Here is an 18,017-nt window from a genome sequence, read left to right as displayed (position 1 = left end):
TAAACTTAAAATATATTTATATGCAACGTAACCTGCGTTCAATTTTAAATTAATATATGCTTGGATTTTAATGACTTCCTTTCAGTGTACTTTGATAGGGTAGGATTTAGGAACATCCTAGGGTACAGGAGGGTCCAGAAATAATGTTTGGGGGGACTAATAAAAATTTGGAGCCCAATTGGTATTTTTGCCCTCCACCCCTGTAATTAGTACAACTTTTGGTGGAGACAAGATCCCCTAAGACCACCCATTGAATCTGCCCATGCGCTGCCAGGCCAGGGTACAGGGGCTAAAGTCGTGAGGCAGAATAGCCAGAACAATATCCAGAAAAATCTGAATCGAGATTCGAGTTGAACCAAAGCCTGTTAACAGTTAAGGTTAAAGGTAGATGGGGAACGGTAAGGATAAAAAATTAAAGAAACATAGAGAGTTAATTTCCGTGAAATTATAATATCAATTAATTTCATTGAAAAAAAAATATCCGAGAAGACTTTGTTTGAAATCCATTAAAGATGGCTTTCAGAATAGTCAAGTGATTTCAACCTTAGCAGTTTTTCAGTAATTTTTACACTTCTCTGTTTTTTGTGGGAAGGGAGGTGGGGTGGAGTAAATGAAAACTTGGCAAAGGAAGAGAACATTTGGGCATTTGTATCTTAATTTTAAATTTTTCCCGATTTGTCATGGAGCGTCAAAGAAAATTCAATAAATAAAATGAAAGGAGAAAACTGGCATTTTTTTTATTCTGAGAACGTTAATGTCTACTAATTAAATTTATAAAAAAGAATTCGTCGGAAAATCGTTAAACATAAGTTCCAGAAACAAGTATTTCAGCATTTTTCATGTAATTTTGATATTCGTGTGCATTTTCGGGGGAAGGGGGGAATAAATGAAAAACTTTGCACAGAAAGCGAAAATCTCCGGAGCTGATATTTACCAATGCTAAGACTGTCAAAAAGGCTTTTTAGTAGCCAATTCACACAAGTCCACAAGAAAATGCCGAGTCGGGTCGGCTTTTATAATTTTTCGATAAATATAGGAATATAATTGTGGTTATTAAATAAGTTTTTAACATAATAAGTTTTAACAAAATAAGTTTTAAATGTTATTAACATGGATCATTACTGCTTGTTTATAAAATTTAGCTTTTGGGTAAAGACCTTAACTCCTTGCAAGACTTTTGAGACAGACTACTCGAAATTGCTCTAAAAAAGTTTTTACGTGACAGCTACCTCACTATTCTACAAGCATACGCTTCACTCTGGAAAAATTTGCATCATGATCACTGCCAGAGTCTAGGCGTCCGGAGAAGTTCGTCAATCCTTCATACCAATCGCCTTATTCAGGGGTTTGTACGGCAGAATTATTAATAGAAACCTTATCCTGTGGCCAATTGCCTCCTGAAACTAACTCCTGGTAGAAGTGACGTCCAAAATATTATTAGTAAATTCCTTAAGGGGCGTTCCACACGGTTCAGGCAGCAAAAAACAAGTTCGTTTGTAAGCCTGGTGATCATTACTACTGGCGTTTAAGATGGCATTATTACGGCCTAAAATACTACTAATGAATTCCTAAAGGTTAAGGATATTCCCATACGGTTGATGCAATAAAAAATAAAGGTAGTTGGTAAAACTAGTGATCATTACTACTGGTGTTTACTCAGTAAAAAAGGTGGTTAGTAAGACTAGTGACATGTCATCACTACTACTGGTAGCGCAAATTTGACTTTAAAAATGTTGCCAGTTCTCCGATTTCAAAATTGTCAACATATCTAATTTTTATCAAAAAGCAGATATCCATAAGCATGTATTGGTATATACAGCCCTGTTTATCTTGAACTAAGCGGTGAAAGCGGAACTTCAAATGATCAACTCTTTAAATCCCTGAATATTTGGATTGTTGCAAAAAGTATGAAACACACACTGTCGGATTATTTTTTTATAGAAATATTCAAGGTAAGAGCATAATCAGCATCTGAGATGCAGAGTGAAATAGAGGCTTGTTAAACCCATTTACAAGGTTCAAAGCTTGCTAACTTCTGATAGAAGCACAAGCTCCATTTTCGCGTAAAATTCTTAAAACTGCACAGATTACCATTTACAGAAAAAACAAATAGCTTATGCTTATTATAGATTCGTATTTTCATCAAGACAATTCGGTCTTCACGACGCAAGGGTCTTCACACTCCTTTACAATTTGAACCTTTCTACGATTTTTGTATCGTAGACAAACGATACAACGATACGAATTGTATCGTGTAACAAATTCCTATGTAGATAGAAAACCTCTGAACGCACAATGAAAGATTGTCAGCTACTAAAAACCACCAGTACCGCAAATCTATTTAGATTTCACCTAAGGCGGTAGCCGAAAAAGTATATGTCCTGGAGAGAACATTTAAAACACAAAATCCACATTTTCAAGTGACACTTTTTCCGAGAGTTCGATCCTACAGAGGTATTTAATGGGAGTGGAATGTCCCTGTGTGCAGCTCTGAATTTCCCAACAGGCTTGCAATTTATCTAAAAAAAAAAGGATAAAAAAAAGGAAAAGAATTAAGTTGTGGGAACCAAAAGCAAATTGAAATTCAAACTAAGAGCATTGCTGCCCAGTAACTTAACAATAATGTTTCTGGTATTCGTCTCGAACTTTACACTTAGCGATGAAAGAAAAAAAAAAGAAAAAAAGAAAAAAAAAGGAAAAGAATTAAGTTGTGGGAACCAAAAGCAAATTGGAATTGAAACTAAGAGTATTGCTGCCCAGTATCTTAACTATAATGTTTCTTCTATTCGTCTCGAACTTTACACTTAGGGACGAAAGAAAAAAAAAGAAAAAAAGAAAAGAATTAAGTTGTGGGAACCAAAAGCAAATTGAAATTGAAACTAAGAGCATTGCTGCTCAGTATCTTAACAATAATGTTTCTTGTATTCGTCTCGAACTTTACACTTAGAGATGAAAGAAAAAAAAAGAAAGAAAAAAAAGGAAAAGAATTAAGTTGTGGGAACCAATAGCAAATTGAAATTGAAACTAAGAGCATTCCTGCCAAGTATCTTAACAATAATGTTTCTTGTATTCGTCTCGAACTTTACACTTAAGGATGAAAGAAAAAAAAAAGAAAGGAAGAAAAAAAGGGAAAAGAATTAAGTTGCGGGAACCAAAAGCAAATTGAAACTGAAACTAAGAGCATTGCTGCCCAGTATCTTAACAATAATCTTTCTTGTATTCGTCTTCTCCTTTAGACTTGATCTTTGGCACTAAGGGCAACTTGCTAATTACTATGTCAAAAAATGACCAATCCATTTCCGGCATACAAGCTTTAGTCACACTTTATAGTTACTGCTTCGTCGCAATTTCATGTATTCTCATTGATCAAAATTAATAAGACATAGTAGAGAAATTAATTTAAAAGGGAAAATGTATTTGTTTAACGATATTACTAAACCACATTCTTGTTTTTGGTACCTCACTGTTCTATTGTTTGATCTCCTCACTGTTTGATCTTTAATTTAACTTCCTTTTACAATAACATTGACCCATTTGGAGTAATATTAGCAAAACAGAAAGCCGAATACCAGGGTAACAATATAAAATACAGAATTAGAATACCTTCACCACAAAAGAAAATCTATAGACAAAACTCTTAGACTGCAATTTACACTTTAATTCGAAGATTTTTGTTCACAGGATGTCTTCTAAAGTCCAATACAACAAAGAATCTGATGTTTAAAAAGGCAAAATTTGCCATTTTATTCTCACTACACTGGGTCAATATCACATTTAAAATAATACACTAATCCACTTTGACTACCGAATAGATTTTTCTGACAAACCAGAAACATGCAAAGAATCCAATCGTTCCTAAAAAAAGAGATAATGAAGTAGATTAAAAATAAAGTAATTTTGTGCCAAAAGTCATTAGAGAATTACTTGGTATTTTTCTTAAATTTGCAGGAGATCAAAAATAAGGTCTGTGAATAGACTCAATGACAGCTCCTTTTTTTAAAAAACAAACAACAACACTATGTGCGCATACACAATAAAGAACTCCGAGGAACACTATTATTCAATATAAAAGAAAGCAATGTCATAAAATGCATTCCTCAATGGGATAGCGTGATTCGAATTAGAAACAACCTTTGATTGTTCAAGTGGGATCCCTTCCCTGTCCCCAATGTGCAAGCATAGTGATATGCTATTTTCATTCAATCTGGAAGTAAAAAACTAAGTCCCCCCCAAAAAAAAGCCCAAAAACAATAAAAGTTGCAAAGGAAAAAACATGAACCCTTAATAAAAACTAGATCTACGTTGCATGGGTAACGTGAGGTGGTGTGGCAACTTTTGTTCGGCTTCGCCGAGTAAAGTGTTACGGGAGCAACAATTTGGTTTTGTTTCGTCGCTTCGATTAAACGCTAAAGTTGTTAATCTGTAAGGATCTTAAAATAAATACCAGGTACACCAACTCACAAAAATTGCAAACCCCTCATCGCTGAAGATGATTGTAGCCTAAAAGCCAATTATTACTTACAAGTCCCCTACATCTCTTACCACTGGAAACAAATAATAGATACACAAAGTTGCAAACCCCTCATTGCCGAAAATGATTATGAGCTAGCAGCCGACTGTTGCTTAAAACCCCCCTATATGTGTCACAATTGGTATCGGCCTATTTTTGGTTTCAGTGTGTACCTTACTACTGAAGTCGTCAACCCTTTAAACTTTCAAACAGGTATATCTCATGAAAGAATTCTTCTACCAAAAAATGGATGACATATACTTTGATCAGCTCATCAAGAGCTATTGACTGCCGTTGAAAAACAATCTATCTGTCTTAGTTCAAAAGTTGACTTTTTTGCCGTAGGCCAAGTTTCTAACGTCATCATTTAGAAAGGAGCAAAGGATAAACTCTAATTTCTTTAGAAATGAGATAACTTTTGAAGTTTAAGAGGCATATCTGATACCATTTCTGTAACGGCCTATTTTTGGTTTCAGTGTGTACATTACTACTGAAGTTGTCAACCCCTTGATACTTTCTAACTGGCATATCTCATGAGGGAATTTTTCGACCCAAAAATGGATTGCATATACTTTGATCAGCACATCAAGAGCTATCGACTGCCGTCAAAAAAAATCTATCTGTGTTAGTTCAAAAGTTGCTTTTTTTGCCGTAGGCAAAGTTTCTAACGTCATTGCTTAGAAAGGAGCAAAGGATAAACTGCAATTTCTTTAGCAATGAGAGAACTTTTGAAGTTTAAGAGGCACATCTGATACCATTTGTCTATGGCAATCCCAGGTTCGAAAATCAGAATGCTAAATCTATAAAACTCAGCTAAAATCACGAACAGAAATGGGTAGACAAGCACAAACCATCCTTTTTGGCCTGAGGCAGAGTTCTACGAGGGTTTCCAAAATGCAAAGTCATATTCATCAATTCGGCCTAAGGTCCACACCTTCTGTAAAAACCGCAGAAGTTCGACCCTTACCATTTTCTAGGATTAAGCTGTAATCAGGGTGCTCGAAAAAAAAAAAACAAAAAAAAAGCGACAAAAGCAAAATGTTGCTCTCGCAACGCAAAAATGTTATCGGTAAGTGGGAATAGTCTAGATTTTAAGATCACTGATTTGCAATGGGCTAGGTTGAGATATTTCAGGACTAATTATTCGTATCTTTCTTAATCTAAAACACTTAAATATCTTTCAGGAGGTATTTAAACTTTCAGGAGTTTTTTTTTAGTGGCAGCACTTCGAACACCGAACTTTGCAAAACATTCCTGCTTAGCCCAGTTCTGGCAGGGAGAAACAAGTTAATTTATCATAGACTTGAAACCTGACAACCAACTAGGGTATCTTAAATGACTAGGGAGCAGTCTGGGGTAACTGTCGCGGATACCTTTACTTCTGTGTTAGCAGTGAAGGAACCGCATAAAACATAAAATTTGGATACTATGGAAAAGGCCTGATGCAGGCGGTAGATATAGTTCCAATAACCTAATCCTGAAGGAATTTTCTTCTCTTAATATGTATTCAAGTTAGCCAGATTATAATGAGCCCGATGTTGCCGCACTACCTTTCTGAGTGACTTCAGGGCTAATTACTCGCATCTTTCTGACTCTTTTTCGCATCTTAAATATTTTTCAGGAGGTTTTTAAACAAGCCAAGCAAGGAGGTTTTAGACAAGCAAAGAGAGATAAAACTCTACAAAAAGAAAACTTCAAACGAGACGACGGCCAGTAGAGAGCAAAGACTAAAACAACGCGGATATTTTGCCTGTATCCAAACAAGGCGTCCTCAGCACGAGAAAAAAAATTTAAAAAATTGAAAGAAAACTAATCTAAAAACAAATAAAAACCACCACCAATAATAATAAATACAATTGTCACTACTTATCCACGTAGGGAAAAAGCAGCTATTTGAGGTACTTCAAATAGTAACTTTTATTTTCATAATTTTATTTTTAGTTTTTTTTTCATTATTTTTCCTCAGTTGCTCTTTGATTCTCATTGAAGTAACTTAATGAAGGTAACTCAAGATATACCCTCAAAAACTACATCCGAACCGATCCAACCTATCAACTGCCTTTTTTTCAATGGAATATTTTTGCATAGGACCTAAACACTTTTTTGTTTAAAATTTACTACAAAGACATACTTGCCAGCCTTCGATGACTTTGTGAATGTCACATAGATTTTGAATTTTTTTGTATTGGACAAACTAAGCTTGTGAAACCACTAAGCTTTCAGTGCGATTTAGTTTCAAACACCACCAGTCGGTGCTTGCCATCAGCTTTAAGAGTCCATGTCTCTCCTCCTTATGTTGCAACTGGGAACACTATGGTAATAAAACTCAAGTTTTATTTTCAATATTAGCGGAGCCTTTATAAATTCAATGAGAGATGAACTCTAACTGCTTCTTTGCTTATTTATTTAATTCCCATCCGGCCAGGTTGGCCGATTCGGGGGCTTCTCTAATGGCATAATAATAATATTTTCGAAATTCCTCCCTCTTTGTTGCAGTCCTCAGTCACAGCATAAATATATAAGGGAACAGAAGCGAAAAGCTATATACTCTCCATTTAAGATTTTTGAAACACATTAAGCAAAACCACTCTTCATGACTCCGCCTTCACGCACAAGCAATGATAAATGAGATATGCTGTGATCTGCCTCAATGCCAAGAAGCAACTGGGACTATTGCTGAGACGCAAAACGGCAAATCCTTTGACAAGCGGTTTAATCTGTACCATTTTTGGAGAAACTTTCCGCTACTATCCGCATAACTATTTATGCTGTGTCCTCAGCAGTACTGGGATGAAATGGTTACAAAATTTTTCCCACCAGCGCTTGGGAGGTCGTCCCCTTGGACGAGAAGCATTTATTCTTCAAAGACTATTTTGAGCAGTTGGGCTGGGGACATACACTGAACGTGTCCTAACCATCGAAGCTGTTGGAGTTTGATGGCCTGCATGATGGCTTGAGGGTAATTCAAGGAGGACAGCAGTTGTTCGTTTGATACTCGGTCAATGTAAGCGATACCACTAAGCTTTCAGTGCGATTTAGTTTCAAACATCACCAGTCGGTGCTTGTCATCAGCTTTAAGAGTCCATGTCTCTCCTCCTTACGTTGCAACTGGGAACACTAAGGTACGGAAGAGTCGCATCTTCAGGTTTAAGGGTAGGCATTTATTTTTCCAAATAGAACGTAGTCACTTGAAACAAGTCAAGGCAAGGGTCAGGAGTCGTTTGTGGATGATGGCACACTTCCTAGGTAAATAAACTGGTCGACCCATTCGATTATTCGATTTCCTGGCCCCGAATGATGATTTTGGTGGGGGAGGGGATCAGTCTCATGGTACAGATTGATGACAACGTCGGATTTTACTCTGAGCAGCTCTGCATGTATACCGTCTATCCCGGGCACTTTATTGGATTTGAGGGATCCACAGCGGTTTCTACCTCTGACCTTTAGGGTGTTAAGAGTGGTTCCTCATTTATTTGTACTAGAAACTTCTGAAGGAGTCCATGTATGGGTTTGCCAGATTTAGCTTTTCCTAACTGCTTCACTTATTGATAACACAAGAAGCCTCCATTTCACATACAAAATATCGACAATTATCCATTAAACTTCATACGTGGGTAAGTCAACTTTGTTTGCTCTGACTTATCGATCTCTGGTTTAATGTCCTTGGCAACCCTGATCTTTGGATGTAATAATGTCAGAATGCCGAAGAAATATGCTGATCGAGTCATGTACTAAGGGTATTTTCCAGAAGCCAATTATCCCCCAAAAATATTAATTATTTGTTATCAAGGCCGTATCCAGGGGGGTGTCAGGTTTGACCCCCCCCCCTCTCCCCCCCAAAAAAATAGTTGGACTTGTAAAAACGTAACACAAACGCATATAAATAAATTTTGATGCGTTTTTTTGATTTTTTCGAAAAAAACGACTCACACCCTTTGGTACAAAAATCCTGGATACACCCTTGTTTATTATTAGTTCTTTTTTTTTCAAAATGGCCAACAACAACAAATTCAGTAGTTAGACTGCTCAGACTAATCGAAAGCACAAAAATTTTTGTTCTTTTATTATCAGGTGTTTTGGAAGAAAAATAAAAGCAAAGGACTAACTAGCATTAGCGTTAATTGGTTTCTGGAATGCACCATTTTTTTTTTAAATATAACAAAAATAGGGGAAAAACATTATCAACCGTTTGCTCCTAATCTTTAAAACTGGAGACTATAGGTTCTTATGACGACCCAATGACTTCTTAATTACTAATCTAAAAGTGAAAATTTGACCGACACATCCTTAAGTTGTAGCAACCATAAAATCCCTATTACTTCTTAGCCCTGGTTGATACTTCCCTAGTTGATACAATCTCTAACACATTTATTAAGATAAAACATGCTCTTCTTCTGGAACAAGATGACACGAATGTGGCATTTCCCACAAAGAGGTAAGATCAAGTTCAGACACGTGAAATCATAGTTCTATAAATGCTATGATTAATCACAGCCCGCCATCACCGGTAGTCTTAAAAAATATCGAATAAGCACATCAGTTTAAAAAGATTTCGGGTCCTCTTCTCTTCCTTATACTTTATTTGTGTTTTTTCAAGCTAAACCCTTTTTTGCAATTAAGAACGATTACTGTAACATATATTTTTACTACTAATATTATTCCTATTAACATTATATATATAATATATGTATATATATATATATATCGCACACTCAGTGAAGAACTGTTCCAATCGAAATATCATCAACATCTATGGAAACTGTAAAGTCAAAGAAATTAGCTTAAAAATATACTATTTAAGCAATCCCCCCCTCCAAAAAAAAAAAGTTTATTGAAAATTCAACAAAGGGGAAGGGGTGCAACAACCGTTATCCCTCCTTCCGAATAGCGTAGAACCAGAAGGATATCGAATATGAAACTAGCAAACTTTCTTTTAAACAATACGTTTTTTTCCTAGGTGTTAACTAGGCTATTAACTTAAACTAGCGCTTAAACTTTAGGCATTTACAAGGCTTTCTGACATGGCGATTGGACAATTGACTCATTTTTGTTTCCATCCACAGCTTAATACAGCTATGAAAGCTCAATTTATTTTTGGGACACAGTGCGCGATAGCGATGTTAGCGGCTGGAGACAGGAGACTGGCAGCAAAGCTTAGATACCAATATCCAGGCTGTGTATGCAACAAAACAAGAATTGCTTTCCCGCCTATTGTGTTGTAGTACGATCTACGCGTCAGAGCGCGGGTTTGGAGGAGGCACCAAGTAGGTATTTATTTTTCCAAATAGAACGTAGTCACTTGAAAAAAGTCAAGGCAAGGGTCAGGAGTCGTTTGTGGATGATAGCACAGTTCCTAGGTAAATAAACTGGTCGACCCATTCGATTTCCTCGCCCCGAATAGTGATTTTGGTGGAGGGGATTAGTCTCAGGGTACAGATTGATGACAACGTCGGATTCTACTCTGAGCAGTTCTGCATGTATACCGTCTATCCCGGGCATTTTATTGGATTTGAGATATCCACAGCGGTTTCTACCTCTGACCTTTAGATGTTAAGAGTGGTTCCTCATTTACTTGTACTAGAAACTTCTGAAGGACTTCATGTATGGGTTTGTGAGATTTAGCTTCTCCTAACTGCTTCACTTATTTATAACACAAGAAGCCTCCATTTCACATATAAAATATCGACAATTATCCATTAAACTTCATACTGGGGTACAGTCAACTTTACTTGCTCTGACTTATCGATCTCTGGTGTAATGTCCATGGCAACCCTGATCTTTGGATGTCATAAAGTCAGAATGCCGAAGAAATTTGCTGATAGAATCATATACTAAGGGTATTTTCCAGAAGCCAATTATCCCTCAAGAATATTAATTATTTGTTATCGAGGCCGTGTCCAGGGGGGTACCAGGTTTGCCCCCCCCCCAAAAAAAATAGTCGGACTTGTAAAAACGTAGCAAAAAAGTGTATAAATGAATTTTGATACGTTTATTTGGATTTTTTCATAAAAAACCTACCCACCCCCTTCGGTACAAAAATCCTGGATACACCCTTGTTAATTATTAGATTTTTTTTTTTAAATGGCCAACAACATAAAATTCAGTAGTTCAACTGCTTAGACTAATCGAAAGCACAAAAATTTTAGTTCTTTTGTTTTCAGGTGTTTTGGAAGAAAAATAAAAGCAAAGGAATAATTAGCATTAGCGTTAATTGGTTTCTGGAACGCGCCATTTTTTAAAAATATGACAAAAATAGGGGATAAACATTATAGAAATAAAATACATCAACCGTTTGCACCTAATCTTTAAAACTGGAGACTATAGGGTCTCATGACGACCCAAGGACTTCTTAATTACTAATCTAAAAGTGAAAATTTAACCGACTCATCCTTAAGTTGTAGCAACCATAAAATCTCCATTACTTCTTAGCCCTGGTTTATACTTCCCTAAGGACACTAAAACTGATTATCTGAACGAGTTTTAAAAGTAACAAAACAAAAATAGATTATGGCTAATAACTAAGCAAACTGACTTACCAGTCATTATAAAGAAAAGCGCCACCATAATAAAGGTGTATCCAAAATAAAGGAAGGAAGATGCACCCGGGTCGATATTCAATTTAGTCATATAGTAATGGATGCAGTAAGCAAACAGATAAAATACTGTAAATCCAGACGTCATAAAACTTCTCCACCACCACTGGTAGTCCTAAAATAAAATGTCGAATTGGATGATTTCCCAAGTTATAGACCGTTTGCAAAACAGCCAGATTGTGAATGTGACAACACTGCTTAACAATTAACAAAACAGGACCTCAATTGTCAAATGGCATTTGGTTCTAGCAGCATATACTATTATCGAATTGGATTTGAAAACAAAATCAAAACCTCAATTGCCGATCTCTAACACATTTATTAAGATAAAACATGCTCTTCTTCTGGAACAAAATGACACGAATGTGGCATTTCCCATAAAGAGGTAAGATCAAGTTCAGGCACGTGAAATCACAATTCTAAAAATTCTAAGATTAATCACAGCCCCGCCATCACCGGTAGTCTTAAAAGATTATCGAACAAGCACATCAGTTACAAAAATCCGTGTCCTCTTCTCTTTCCTTATATTTTATTTTCGTTTTTCCAAGCTAAAGCCTTTTTTTTTGCAATTAAGAATGATTATTGTTACCACTAATATTATTACTATTAATATTATATAAATATTTATATATCGCACACTCAGCGAAAAACTGTTCCAATCGAAATATCATCGTCATCTATGGAAACTGTAAAGTCAAAGAAATTAGCTTAAAAATATACTATTTAAGCAATCCCCCCCCCCAAAAAAAAAGTTTACTGAAAATTCGACCAAGGGGAAGGGGGTGCAACAACCATTCTCCCTCCTTCTGAAAGCTGAGAAGTTTTCTGCTAGGATAACTTCGCGAGAATAACAAAAAATGCTAGCGACTGGAGACAGAAAACTGGCAGCACAGCATATATACCAATATTGGTATCTAGGTTGTGTATGCAAAACCTGTAGCAAGCCAAAAAGTTAAGAATTATTCTAAATATGTGTTTTAACGCGATTGTAACGTCAAACGCATTGATTATTATTATAACCTATTTGAAATCAACGTGAATTTAATCTAAATGTATTTGAATTCAATATTATTTTTAATTAATTACAAGAGTCACTAAATATTGGAATTTACTTTCAAACGAGGCCTTAAAAAGCTCTCTACGATATTCCAGTGCCCTGTTAGCAGTAGAGAAAAAAAAATACATCATTGTCACTCATTCAAAAAAGGGATTTTAATTGTTGTTCAAGCCAGAGAGCTTTCATTTTCCTGTACAAGGCTTTCTGACATGGCGATTTGATAATTGCCTCATTTCTGCCTCCATTCACAGCTTAGATACCACTACAGTTATGAAAACTCAATTTATTTTTGGGACACAGTGCGCGGTAGCGATGCTAGCGACTGGAGACAGAAAACTGGCAGTACAGCATATATACCAATATTGGTATCTAGGCTGTGTATGCAACAAAACAAAATTGCGTTCCTGCCTATGGTGTTGTAGTACGATCTACGCGTCGGAGTGCGGGCTTGGAGGAGGCACCAAGTTCAGAGCTCTGCACCAAAAGCTTCTCATGGGCAAGTAGTAGTTTTTATAACTGTATATTAGTGTCTAAGCTGTTTCCATCCGACATCATTTTAAAGGGTTACAGGCTATTTTATGAAATTCTCATAGATTAGTTTTCGAAACAACATTTTACTATTAGTCTGAATTTAAGTTTACTTACTTCAGCACATAGGTGGAAATAACAGAGAAGTATAGTTGTATCTGAACAGGTAATAACCAAAATGATAAACACCAAGAAAAGGAAGTCAAACATATAATACATTTGATTTGACCTGGAAAAAATAAACAAAATTAATGTTTCCCAAATAATAAACATAAAAATGGGGTTGTATACTCTCCTTTTCCTCCAGATCTAAATTCAATTTGTAACTAACATTCGTTTTTTTCTAAAGTCTCAAATTTCAGGTGTAAGGTTAAAGTGTATGAGGCGCAAAATTTAGGTTTATAGTCTGTGCTTCAGGTATCTATCAGAAGTTCTCTCCCCAAGCTTATGTCTTTTCAAATCAAATTTCAGCTTTCGACTGTAAAGCTTTGCTGAAACGAACAGGAGATAAGGCACCAGTTTCAAACTGAAGAGACGATTCCTTTGCCCCCTTGCCAAAATATATTCTTATAATAATAAATAATATTTTAAGACAAAAAAAATCTAAACATACCACCGTCTACCATTTTATGCCCTGCTTCTTCAAGATTCCGGTTCGGTTTGTTATTTCAGTTTCTAAGTCTGTAATTGAGAAAGAGAAATTACTATTTGCTCCTTTCTAAGCAGTAGCATTAGAAAGTGGATCCATCGGAAAAAAAGCTTTGAACCAAGAAAAATGTAGTTTTTTCTTACAGCTCATCAATAATCCTTATCGAGCTATTGAAAGCATATTACGATAATTCGATCCTGAGATACACCATATTGAAAATATTTGAGGGATAGACAACCATTGTAGTAGCACACACCGGAAAAAATTGGATCCCAGATCACCGGAAAAAATTTCTGCTAAAAAAAGTCCTCTGAAAACCGAAGAAGTCCAGTTCAAAAAGCTTAAACATGTCATTCAAAATTTCAATAAAACAACTTTTTTCAACGTTTTATATTTCAACTTTCATATTATTGAAAGGGTCAGGGCTTCAAGAAAGACGAACAGCCCCCGCCCCAACCCCAAAACAGGTTAATGACAAATAAAATTTTCTAAAGTGGACGCAGAAGCAGTCAAGCGGCTTAAGACGAGATGGCAAAAAGTCCCCGGAATATGCATTTTAATGGATCGTTTTTCCAATCCTGGGCGCATTGCATCCATCTTTCAGCAACGCCCCTTCTACGAACAAAAATCGACATCTTTCACAAGCAAGTTCCAGAATTAGCATCCCCGAATCATCGTACTATCACATATGCAAGTATCATGCCAAAATGAAAAGGCAGCTCATTGTAAAATAACATAGGATAATGTGAAAAAAAAAAAAAAAAAAAAAAAAAAAAAAAAAAAAAAAAAAAAAAAAAAAAAACCCGAAAACAAGAGACAAACAAATATAACTCAGAAAACTATTATTCAAAACCCATGGCAAATGTGTAAAGTTAATTAGGCTGTAATTTCCTAAACGGCTTCACTTTAAACCCATTTCCCCTAATTCTGTCCTAGATACATTCCAGAAAGTTTTATTAACATATCTTTATCCTTATACCTTTTTATTCAGGGTATTGAGTGAAGGCAGAGGAACTCAAATCAGGAATGATAAGCTTTTTCCGGTTATAATAATCACAAGTATTCATAAGCATAAATGTGCAATAAATTAATGTCACAGTCTTTACTCTATCATATTATCTGATGCACTTTCTCAAATTTTCTTGCTTGCATACTTACTGTAAATTTTCTGGTAGGCCTTTCTCACTCGGGCTTTCGGGATGTTATCTGTGTGTCATTTTTTCTAAGAACTATAGCTGACAATATTTGCAAAAGTAACATAAATTTTCATTAGAAATATGTCTAGCAACCATTTTTTTAACACTTTGATTTTTAGAGACATCCATCCCTTCTCCATTTTTTTAAAAAAAAAGTGCTCAAATCCACTCTTAAAGCTGCTGTCAAGTTTTTCACTAAGAAATTGAAGACCATTGGCTCTTACAGAACTATCTCTACTAGGCATGAAAGCTTCAAACCAGTCCAGATTTCTTAATCTATCAAACCAGTCCGGATTTCTTGATCAATCAAACCAGTCCGGATTTCTTGATCTATCAAACCAATCTGGATTTCTTGATCTATCAAACCAGTCCGGATTTCTTGATCTATCTATCAAACCAGTCCGGATTTCTTGATCTATCAAACCAGTCCGGATTTCTTGATCTATCAAACCAGTCCGGATTTCTTGATCTATCAAACCAGTCCAGATTTCTTGATCTATCAAACCAGTCCGGATTTCTTGATCTATCAAACCAGTCCAGATTTCTTGATCTATCGAACCAGTCCGGATTTCTTGATCTATCAAACCAGTCCGGATTTCTTGATCTATCAAACCACTCCGGATTTCTTGATCTATCAAACCAGTCCGGATTTCTTGATCTATCAAACCAGTCTTGATTTCTTCATCTATCAAACCAGTCCGGATTTCTTGATCTATCAAACCATGAAGCTAAGCTTTGGTCAACCAAAGTTCAATGATGAAATTGAGATGGACGCTAGAAATGGTTTTGGGGTTCATCTATGATATAACTTTATTTCAGCTCATTTTAGGTTTTCATATCCCTATTGTCTGTATGCTCCTTACCTTGCTATTCACCTTGTTTTAAAAATAATCGGCACCTATCCCTACGCTCCTGGTTTTCTATCCTTATTTTTTTCATGTTTGTCTATCTTTGTTTTCTCTTCCTACATTCCCTATTTACATGTTATTCAACTTCTCATTTTCAGGATAATGGTTTTCTGTCCCTAAGCTCCTTATTTTCCATTTATCCGTGTTTTTTGTCTATGTTTGTCTGTCCTTGTTTTATCTCCCTAAGCTCCTTATCTGTATCTTATTTACCTTCTCATTTTCAAGGTAATTGTTCTCTATCTTTAAGTTTCTTATTTTCTGTATCTTCTAGTTTTTTGCTTGTTTGTCTATCTTCGTTTTCTATCCCTACGCTCACCACTTCTATGCTAATTACCTTCTTGTTTTCAAGATAATTCTTCTCTATTCCTGCACATTATGTTTAGTGTTAATTCTTTTTTTTTGTTCCATATGTTTTCTCCTACAACGCTTGCCACTTGCACGGATTTAACCTTCTTGTTTTTAAGATAATGCTTCTCTACTCTTGCACTCCATGTTTTCTATTTATCCTTTTTTTTGTCTATCCTTGTTTTTTTCTCCCAACGTTTCCTCTTTCCATGCCATTCACCCTTTCGATTTCAAGATAATCGTTTTTTGTCCTAATGCTCCTTATTTTCTATCCGTACACTCCCTACTTCCCCGTTATTCCCTTTTTGTTTCAAAAAAAGATTTAATCATTTCACATTAAAGAGAATTCTAATTTGATAGAATCTCACTTCATTCTTTATATAATAAAAAGAAGAAAAGAAGTAAGATTCGTGAATGTACATTTGTTGATTTAATCAAACACAAATACAATATTATTATTAGTCTAATTTCTAAATGTTCTTGTTGGATGTACTGCAACTAGAAAATAAAGCTATAGTTTTGCAATTTGCTGTATATTTTAGAAATATTAATATGGGAAAAAAACATCATTTTCAAAAACACCCATAAAAAAAGGACCACTAGCCACTAGATTTTTTTTTACGTAAATGACGAGCGGCATTTTTACCTTTTTAGGCTTGCTCAAACTAACGATAATCATTATAAAACGCGGTTCTATGAGGCTTTCTAACATTTCTAACGAAATATTAGAAACAAAACGATGTTTTCGTTTCAAAACAAACCTAGTATTTATTTTGGGATCTGAGATTCATTTTATTTTTAGAGCGGAAGCAATGCGCATTAAATGCAAAAACTGAGAAAAACAGACCAAAACTGTGTTTGGCATGTTCTATATTTATTGATAGTGAACAGGCATGAATACTATCATTCCTTAAGTAAACTTTTGGAATTTGAAAGAGAAAATTATAAATAGACGCTCAAGTCTCAGAATCTTTAGCCAAAAATTATTACCTCGCATTATCACATTAAAAAACCTTTACCTCTTTTTCTTAATTAAAAATTCAAAACTAAAAATATATTTTAAACTCATAACAATAATCCTAGATTCAAGAAAAAGAAAGTGCCTCACCAAATAGAATTGAGAATGAAGAAAAGTTGTATGAAAATACATCCAAATGGCAGGATTCCACCCATAATTATCCCAGGCAAGGGTTTGGTATAAAAGCTCTGCTCTGGTATTTGCCTTGGTATCTGATTTGTCCTCACTGGATGTTCAGTTCCCTAAAGAGAAGAATAAAACTGAAAATGGGGAATACATAACTAACAAAAAATATCGGCTGATAAAACGCTTTATTCCTCCATATCAAAAAAAAAAGGAATTTGTGAGCTTTTGAATTAGACTGGACATATGAATATCAAAGAGCATGGAACTCTACGTTACTATTAATGCAAGTTAAATGTTAATTTAACAAGTTAAATGTTAATTTAACATTAATGCATGGATATTCTGTGGTAGCCACAACACTGTACTGGGTAGAGAATTTAGAGTGGCGAAACCCTATATAGGCCAGTGTATTCTCCTGATGAGCCCTTATGTTGGGTGTTGCCTCTGAATTATTTGTCTATATTATTTTTTCTATTGTTCGGTAAATGACGACTTATACTTATTGACGACATGACTGCCTGTCCATGGATTATTCTTTATGGTTGATTGTGTGTGGCTATGCTGTTTGACCTATGTGATTGTATAGATGAGTAGGGTTAAGGCCTCATTCAAGTGCTGGTCTATATTAATCACTAATTTAGGAAAACAGTCTTCCTTTTCTCCTTCTGTCTCTTTTTTTTTTTTTTTTTTTTTTTTTTTTTTTTTTTTTTTTTTTTTTTTTTTTTGTGTTTGTGCTGTAGCATTGGTGATTTCTCTTTTCATGAGACTAACAAATATATAAATATAGATATGTATATATATATATATATATATATATATATATATATATATATATATATATATATATATATATATATATATATATATCTCTATATAAAAATAAGTTGTCTGTCTGTCTGTGGATCTGTGGATCAGGTGACGTCATGTTTCGGCTGACGTCATGAAATTAGTTGCCGTCATTTTTGCTTTGAAGGTGACGTCATTCAAGTTATATAAGACTTATGTTCGCGTAGAAATCTATTAATGTTTAAGTTTACAATGACTGATGAAGATGCTCAAAGAGTCTATGCCAAAAAACTTGCTGCTG

At 35.1% G+C, this 18,017-nt stretch overlaps 1 protein-coding gene across 1 annotated transcript in view; it reads right to left on the bottom strand.

Annotated features, from left to right (window-relative positions):
- Nucleotides 1-3,663: 3,663 nt before the first annotated feature.
- The window catches only part of LOC136037222 (transmembrane 9 superfamily member 2-like), a 152,565-nt gene continuing 138,211 nt past the window's right edge, over nucleotides 3,664-18,017 (bottom strand). Inside the window, exons 12-15 of the mRNA XM_065719825.1 lie at nucleotides 16,895-17,046; nucleotides 12,806-12,917; nucleotides 11,047-11,218; nucleotides 3,664-3,855 (exon numbers count right to left, since the gene is read on the bottom strand). Of these exons, the coding sequence (XP_065575897.1) occupies nucleotides 3,788-3,855; nucleotides 11,047-11,218; nucleotides 12,806-12,917; nucleotides 16,895-17,046 (504 nt within the window). The 3' untranslated portion in view covers nucleotides 3,664-3,787. The remainder of the gene's footprint in view (nucleotides 3,856-11,046; nucleotides 11,219-12,805; nucleotides 12,918-16,894; nucleotides 17,047-18,017) is intronic.

Source organism: Artemia franciscana, chromosome 16 (assembly GCF_032884065.1).
Source record: "Artemia franciscana chromosome 16, ASM3288406v1, whole genome shotgun sequence".
Taxonomy (NCBI): Eukaryota; Metazoa; Arthropoda; class Branchiopoda; order Anostraca; family Artemiidae; genus Artemia; species Artemia franciscana.
The sequence above is the reverse complement of the archived record's forward strand: the minus strand, read 5'-3'. Positions and strand labels throughout refer to the sequence as shown.